Source organism: Zalophus californianus, chromosome 6, assembly GCF_009762305.2.
Source record: "Zalophus californianus isolate mZalCal1 chromosome 6, mZalCal1.pri.v2, whole genome shotgun sequence".
Classification (NCBI taxonomy): Eukaryota; Metazoa; Chordata; class Mammalia; order Carnivora; family Otariidae; genus Zalophus; species Zalophus californianus.
Window position 1 is genome coordinate 103,488,418 of NC_045600.1, and position 8,636 is coordinate 103,497,053.

Here is an 8,636-nt window from a genome sequence, read left to right on the forward strand (position 1 = left end):
AAAATCTTAAAAAAAAGTGTTTACATTAAAAAAACACAGTATAAATAATAGTATTAAAGAAAAACGGTCAGTAAATGAAAAAGTGTGTGGCAGACTTTGAAGTTTAAGTCCTAGTGTACTATTATTTTTCAAGCCCAGTAATACTGTTTAAATTAATAATGAAATAAAACTCAATACACCATTCACTTCCCAGTGCCAAGGATCTCCATAACTTAATCCTTAGATATGCTCTTCCAAGTACAATCCTCTTTCACTAATATTTCCAAGGAAACTTTCAGGGATTTGCCCTCTAAGTTAGTTATCATAGGTTTTGCTCCCTTCCCTATCAATAGCCTGTCATCCCCACTGGCTCTCCTTGGGGCCAAGGTTCCTAAACTATGCAAGCTAAGGTGAGTTGGGGCACCATAGCAAAAACATTGATACTTGATACCTTTTGGATACCATGCCTAATTCTAGTTGCAGGTAGTTCAGTTACATTATATGGCACCACATTCCTTTTGATTATGTCATATCTTTGTGAAGCTGGGTTTGGGGCCATTGCTGTGATAAAAAGCAAGTACACCAACACACATCTGTAGTCACGAGTGCTCATGTGTCTGGAGCAGAAAATTCCATGTCATCTGCCATTCTCAGCCAGGACATCCTGAGGGTAAATCAAGCTACTCTTGATGCCTCCTCTCAAATTTCCTACCCCAAAAGGTGCTTCCTATAATTAAGACCCCAGCTGCAGTTATCTACTAAATTTTGCAGTATGTTAGGGCCACATAAATCCATGGCTTTACACTGTAATTACTGCTTAATTATACTGAATGTTACTGCATTAAATATGTGCTTCTATACATGTGTTTCCATAGTTACAATGGCAAAACTATTTAGAATTAACAAATAATGGACTTCTTTCCATTTTTTAATTATTTAGCCCACACAGCAATTTGGAAAAGGACTGATAATTAAATATTTACAGTTTCTACTCCTGAAATGAGACAAACTAATCAGAATACACTTTTTTAAATGTTTATACCAAATTCACACACACGGTATATATAAACATACAGCATATTCACACACACTAAAAAAAAAAAAAGGGGGAATTTGCCCATAATCAAAACTTTATTGAAAAACTGACACCAAAATAGGACATCACTGTTGTAAACCTTACAAAATTAAACATAATTACATTATCTTGGTAGATAACTGGAATTACTGAACTGATAAGGCTTTCTGCGATATAACACAAATTCGAGAGGCTGTGTGGATCATTAGTGTTGCTTTCTTCTAAACGAACACCCTGCAAAGGAATCACGAGAATATGTTAAACACAAGGTACACCATCTCTGCTGTAGTTTTAATGACAAAAAGTATTTTTTCAGTAAAAAAAACCCCTAAGTTTTAGGAATATTAGAATAATATTCACATACAGGTTATTTATCCTTGTATGAAATTTACTATAATAAATCTTATATATTTGAATTTATTCTGATGGGACTATAACTGTTATTCCTGTTTCTCGAAGGCTGTATTAGAGTCTATATAAGACCATGAGCCTAAAGTCAACAGTTAAGACTTTAATCCAAGCTGTCAGAAAATGCAATCTTAATTTTTAGGAGTTATTCTGAATTACTTTCCTAAGAAACTGATTTTGATTAGAATACTCTTCAAATCTATTAGGAAAACTCTAATACCCTATTAATCATCCATTGGCACAAAACTCCAAGATCATGACATGATGTAAAGGTTTAAAAAATCTTACAAGTATACTTTTGAGAGCAATACTGCACTTAAATATCGTATACTGACTTTGTACTTAGATCTCACCAGCTCACGCAAAACAGATGTTGGATTTGTTGCCAATCTACTTAAAACTCTTCTGGTGAGAACAACATGGAATTCACAACACCCCCAAAATATCACAAGCAAATTTCAAGTATCACCATGGAATTACAAATCTATAAGTACTACTATGGAAAACAATATACATAACTACTATTTTTTTCTTACTGCACAAAAGTGAAAGAGGAATTAAAATGGGATTTTTAGAGGCACCTGGCTGGCTCAGTTGGTAGAGCATATGACTCTCGATCTCCGGGATTTTAAGTCTGAGCCTCATGTTGGGTGTAGAGATTACTTAAAAATAAAATCTTTTTAAAAAATAAATAAAATGGGATTTTTATTTAACCATTAAGTTGGTGCTCTGAGAAATCAAACTGAGGGCACTTTAATTTATACCTTAGTTATCAGTTGCCTAGCTAGCAATGATAAAAACTGTCTTCAGTCAAATGTGTCAAATACATATGAAACAAAATATTTACAAGAGAATTTTAAAAATTCTATGGTTTTAAAACTCCCTTATGTCCTATTGTATGTACTTACTGTTTTGCTCCATTCTGACTTATGTTTAACATTCCAAATTAAGCAGCCTAAATAACTACACAGAATTAGGTGTTCCAGACCAAGAGAAACAATAGTTAAAGGAGTTCTTTGCAAAATCAAAGGTATAAACTTATCCATTTGAGCAGGGCACTCTTTACTGAAAGAGCATACAACAAAAGATAAAATTATTTTGGTAATAATGAATTTAAGATTTCTTTTAAACTGGTTTTTAATAAGGTGGACATTTATAATCATAAAACCTCATCCCTGGGTTAGAAAATGCCAAACGAATACCCTCTGTGAGTCTGGCCTTTCCTCCTGTTGGCTGGCACAACACTGTTGAACAGCCTACACAAAGAACCACCGTCTGAGCATGGCTGAAAACCGTGGTAATCTTGTAGCAACCTAGAAAAAGGGCAATGTTAAAAGTGAAAAGCAGAAGAAAATAAAGCCTATTGTTCACCATATTTCTAGTAAAGACCTTGTAATAGATGAAGAACATTAGTGCTGTGCAATAGCAAGCCACATATTTAACTTAAAACTTTGCCAGTCGTCACATAAAAAAAAAGTTTAAAAAAGCCAACGTGTGAAATTAGTAATATATTTTATTGAACTTAGTATTTCCAAAATATTATTACCATTTCAATATGTAATCAATATGGTTTTTATGTGTGTGTGCTACATGTTAAAAATCCAGTGTATATTTTCCACTTTAAGAATATTTTCCACTCTGACTAGCCACATTTCAAGTGCTCAGTAGCTACGTATAGCTAATGGCCACCACACTGGGTAGCACAGCTTAACACTGAAGAATCAACATACTTCTCACTGCATCATAAAAAAGAAAACGAATCATCTGAACAGCTTAACGACTTAGTAAATCAAATGTCTTATTCCCTTTGGAGTCTCATCTTCAGCAACCCCTCCCCCCAAATGTTTCTACAATGGTTTGGATAGTTTATTAGGAAAATATCCTTTTTGACATTTCCAATTCTGTGATCCCACTTCTCCACAAAAGGTCCTAACTTATCTATCTAAACATACACACCACACTCGCAATCCCTTTACAAATTTTCCTTGGGAAGGGAATTAAGATTTAAATTTTACCTGGACATTTTACATCCATAAAATAGGAATTTGGGCTCTGAACTAGCCGTTTCTTTTTATGTTTTTTCTTTTCCTCTTCCAAGGACGGGTGTAGTAAATCTCTAGCCAACTGAATAAAAAAGCATATTATTATTATTGCTAGAAGGCATCCACACTGCTGGCGAATTTGACCATATGTGAAATATACATACAAGACAAGGGATAACAATCATACTCAGCAGAGGCAACACGCCAGATGTTATTTATTTCGCCTGTTAAGTAACTTTAGTCAATACTCTTTATAATGCTTGTGTTCTCTAAGTCCCGGTAAAGGAACTCTATGAGAATCAAGAAGCATATGATACGCTTAAAATTCCGTTCTTCTTTACTCAACTGAGTACCAGTCTCCAATAAAAACACCACTGTGGTGCTAGGTAAGAACTTGACCCCAACCCTGCGCCCGCCGAGAGCAGAAATCGCTGAGGTAGACCCCAGAGTGCCAACGCTGGGGTGATTTCTGCCCCCTGCCCCCGGGGTTCAACATCTGATCTGACAGGAACTCTGAGTGGCTGAAGCGTGACTGTCCTTGACGGAGTTAACATGTAAGGCAACTGCGAAAACAGTTTTTAAAAAGGAAACAAGAAGAAAATCGCTTCCGAGAGGGGGCGAGAACCAATCAGCGCAAGAAAAGCAGAAAGACTCCAAAGATTATAGTCTCACGGGCGCCCACCAAAACCCAAGAAGGCTGAGTGTCACCCGAGGAGCTGACCCTCCTAGCCACTGACTCCAGACCTGAGCCCAGGGCCGCCCCGCATCCTCCCCGCTCCACGCCCAGAACAGGGCCCGACACGCCGCGCTGCCCGGGCAAGTCCCAACAAGTCCGCCACGCGCGAAAGAGCTGCGCGGATCCGAGCCACCGAGCCGTGTTCGGCAGGGACCCCTCCCCGGGCCCGCCGAGGCGTCGGGCGAACGCGCCCCCGCGACCCCCAGACAAAGAAGCCCGAAACAAATGGAAAGCCAGAAGTAAACAACTCACAGGCATGTTGATCTTTCGCAATCCCAGCCAGTCCCGATCTTTAAGGCGACACCCCTAGCGAGCAGCACGCGATCCGGCGAGCGGCATCAACTTCCGGGATAGAGGAGGCTGGGCGGAGCGGAGCGGCGGGGCGGGCGGGCCCGTCCGCTCTAGGCGCTCCTCTCGGTGGTGGGGTCGGCTTCGGCCGGGGCTGCAGACCGCAGGCTGCGGGGTCTGTGAGGGCGCCCTAGTTCCGAAGGCCTGGACGGCGCGAGCCGAGGGGGATCCTGGGCGAGGGCCGCTGGCCCTAGGGCTCCGCCTCGGACAAGTGGTGCCTGGGGCCAGGCTTAGGTTGTGTGCCCGGCTGGGAAGCCGCCTGGGGCTTAGGCCGCGGAGAAGGGAGCGCCGGCGGCTGCCCCAGCCCGGTCGCGTAGCTGGACCCGGCGGGCGCGTCGGACCGGCCCTCCACGGTCCCGGCCGCCGGGCCCCAGCTCTGCGGCGGTTCTACGGTGCAGCAGGTGTCCACTCGCTTATTAAAACCAGTAGCATTAATCAAAACTATTAATCCGTGGCCGCGAAATTATGAAAGTTTCGTATACTTTGCATCCAGCTTCCAAGGAACTGGTTAAGTTCGGGGGATGCGGCTCTGCCTTGGGTTTGCTTCGCCCTGAAAAAGTTTTTAAGAAGCACCGAATCGCTACTAAGCTTGGTTCACCGCAAGGCTCCTTCCTGCCCCTGAGAATTGTACCTTCCAGAGCCGACAACTCGGGCCTGAAAAAACGGCGTCGAGAGCCAGACTTGAAATATTCTTGATGAGGACAAGCTTGAGGGGTGGGTGTGAATATGATCAAAAGCTAGGAAACCAGGCTCTCTCTGACAAATAAATAAAACCTTTAGACAAACCATAAGAGACACTCAATCTCAGGAAACAAACAGGGTTGCTGGAGTGGAGGGGGTTGGGAGGGATGGGGTGGCTGGGTGATGGACACTGGGGAGGAGATGTGCTATGGTGAACGCTGTGAATTGTGCCAAGACTGGGGAATCACAGATCTGTACCCCTGAAACAAATAATACATATGTTAATTTAAAAAAAAAAAAAGCTAGGAAACCAGGGAAATGCTTGACCAGAAAAATGTCCTAGATGACATTCTCCATCACCTTTTATTTCACGCGTTTTGGGAAATGCAGAAAAAATGAAGAAAATTAAAATTACTATCCAGAGATAAACATTATTGACAATTTGACCTATAACCTTCCAAACATTTTTTATTTACTTGGATTTAGGTTTGTTGGGGATTTGGGTTTTACATAATTGCTATCATCTTGTGCATATTCTTTTGTAGACTTGATTTTCTCCCCACTACCTATAATGAACATTGTTCCATGTTACTACATATTTTACTACATTATGACTTTTAATGTGCACATAGCATTCATCCTATGAATATACATCCTCCTTTCATCCATACACTAAAGTGGTCATTGGGTTTGGGTTTCTTAATGTTTAGTATTTTAAATATGACAAAATATTAAATATTTTGTAAAGATAAGTATATGGAATAATACAATAGTGTAGCAGAATAATGACCCCCAAAGACTTCAATGCCCTCATCCCCAGGACCTATAGTTACATGGCAACTGGAATTAGGGTTGCTAATTAGCTAATTATGAGTATTATCTGGATAAGCCCAAAGTGATCACAAGGGTCCTTAAAAGTGGAAGAGGAAGACAGTAAAAGAAGAGTCAAAGAAAGAGATGAAGTGATGAAAAAGGTCTGAGAGATGCTATGTTCCTGGGTGTGAAGATGGAAGAAGGGGGGGCCAGAGCCAAGGAATGTGGACAGCATCTAGAAGCTAGAAATAGACTCTGACCTGGAGTCTCCTGAAGGAACACTGTCCTGCCAGCCCCTCAATTGCAACCCAGTAAAACTCTGGTCAGACTTTGAACTATAGAACTGAGAGATAAGAAATTTATGTTGTTTTAAGCTGCTAACTTTATGATAATTTGTTACAGTAGGAAACACATACAGTAATGAAGATCATGTAGCCAACTCCCCAACTCTGTCAAATCTGACCATTCAATACCCCCCTCCCCAGGATTTGTCATTTTAAAAATAACACTGTAGTAAATATTCTTGTGGATAAGTCTCTGTGCACATCCTTGATTATTTCCTTAAGATAAATTCCTAGAGGGGGCGCCTGGGTGGCTCAGTCGGTTGAAGTGTCTGCCTTTGGTTTAGGTCAGCCCAGGGTCCTGGGATCAACCCCTACACCCTGCTCAGTGGGGAGTTTGCTTCTCTCTCTTCCTCTGCCCTTCTGCCCTGCTTGTGCTAGCATGCTCTCTCTCTGTCTCTCTGTGTCTCAAATAAATAATCTTTAAAAAAGATCAATTCCTAGAGGAGAAATTCCTGAGTCAAAAGTTATGCATATTTTAAGGTTTATAATATAAACTGCCAAATTACCCTCCAGAAAAATCAAACCAATTTACATTGCAATTGTAAATGTTTGAGAATGCCCCTTTCTTTGTACCCTTGATGATACTGGATATTATGTTTTTCCCTATGTCTGTCAATCTTGAAGAACTGTATGCTATTTTATCATATTTCACTGTTATTTTAATTAATATTTTTCATGTGCTTATTGGTACCTAGCATATTTCTATTGAGATGATCATCCATTTTTTCCTTATGTATCTTTTTTTTTAAAGATTTTATTTATTTATTTGACAGAGAGAGACACAGCGAGAGAGGGAACACAAGCAGGGTGAGTGGAAGAGGGAGAAGCAGGCTTCCCGCTGAGCAGAGAGCCCGATGCAGGGCTGCATCCCAGGACTCTGGGATCATGACCTGAGCCAAAGGCTGACGCATAAAGACTGAGTCACCCAGGCGCCCCTGTATCCTTTTTTTTTTTAATTAAGTAGGCTCCACGCCCAGTGTGGGGCTTGAACTCACGACCCTGAGATGAAGAGTCGCATGCTCTACCGAGTGAGTCAGCTAGGCACTCCCCCCATTATGTATTCTTTCATATTAAGGCCATTAACCAGTAATCACATATGTTGCAAATATTTTTCCCAACTTGTTATTTCCTATTAACTCTATCCTATTAATTTTTGGAGTGACTTTAAAACTATGTAGAATTTTTTAATTTCGTGTACATATATTTCAAACCTGTTGGTGTTTCCTATTTTGCTTTTGTGTTTTGACAGGCCTTTGCCATCTTAGGATCAGCTAAACTTTCTTCTCATTCTTTTGTTATGATATTTATCCTTTAACTTTTTAATTCACCTGGAATTTATTTTGGCACTTGATGCATAGTAAGACTCAGAACACTTTCTAATGATCACTCCTAGTTATTGCTTCAGTTCCTTACTAATGCCCAGGACGGTGTCAAAACCCTCAATTTCTAAGACACTATAAAGACAGGAGAAATAAAAGTCAAGGTCAGGAAGACCTGGGCTCTATAATTCTCTCTCCTCCTCCAAAGCTCAGTGTCTCCTACAATGTCCCCGGGTCCTTGCACTGCTGACAGATAAAGGGACCCAGAGCCACTTTGCCTTGGCAGCCCACTCTCAAGGAATCCCACCTGGCTTCCCAAAGAACCATGAAGTGCCAGTTGGAGTTTGTATGCTGCTGACAACTCCCCAGCTGTTCTATCTGGCCACATCTGAGAAAGTCCTTTGTTCTCTCCAGTTCCCCACCAGCGCCTTCACCTGAGATGTGTGCAACCCTCTCTGCTCCCTTCCCCCTTTGTCAACGTCAGACACTGGGAAAGCTCACAGGTGTCCCAGCTAAGCCAGGGACTTAACTGGTGTTAAATTTCAGGCTAGCCAAGACCAGTTCTAAATAGGTCAGATCCCTATTTGCCCCTGGGTTGGCGTGCCTTTGGCTTGTGCCCTTCTTTTCCCAGAAAGGTGGTTGGAAATTCAGCTTTGTTTTAAGAATTTCAGGGTGTGAGGTGGGGCCCTAAAGACAACTTTTCACACTTCCGCCTTTCTGAGTATTTTTCTGAGAAATTCAGAGAAATCTGTGTCATTAGGAAACTATATAACAAGCCTGCATTCTTTTTCCCTTCCTCTGTGGTCCACCTGTTGTCAGGAATCGAAACATGTGTAGCTTATTCTCAACACATTCCTGAAATCAACAGCAACTGCAGAAAGCCCGCCTTTT

At 41.2% G+C, this 8,636-nt stretch overlaps 1 protein-coding gene across 1 annotated transcript; it reads right to left on the reverse strand.

Annotated features, from left to right (window-relative positions):
• Positions 1–1,091: 1,091 nt before the first annotated feature.
• RPS27L (ribosomal protein S27 like) lies at positions 1,092–4,613 on the reverse strand. Its single transcript, XM_027572560.1, has 4 exons — positions 4,493–4,613; positions 3,478–3,586; positions 2,665–2,775; positions 1,092–1,288 (listed from the first exon to the last, which is right to left on the reverse strand). The coding sequence occupies exons 1-4, from the start codon at positions 4,496–4,498 to the stop codon at positions 1,260–1,262; spliced, it is 255 nt and encodes an 84-aa protein (XP_027428361.1). The 5' UTR covers positions 4,499–4,613; the 3' UTR covers positions 1,092–1,259.
• Positions 4,614–8,636: the final 4,023 nt, after the last annotated feature.

Excerpts from the sequence above, each read along its gene's own strand:
- RPS27L (XM_027572560.1), bottom strand. Across the intron at positions 2,776-3,477 it reads TATGGATGTAAAATGTCCAG|GTTGCTACAAGATTACCACG; the intron begins GTAAAATTTAAA and ends CCCTTTTTCTAG. Across the intron at positions 1,289-2,664 it reads AAAGGCCAGACTCACAGAGG|GGTGTTCGTTTAGAAGAAAG; the intron begins GTATTCGTTTGG and ends ATTCCTTTGCAG.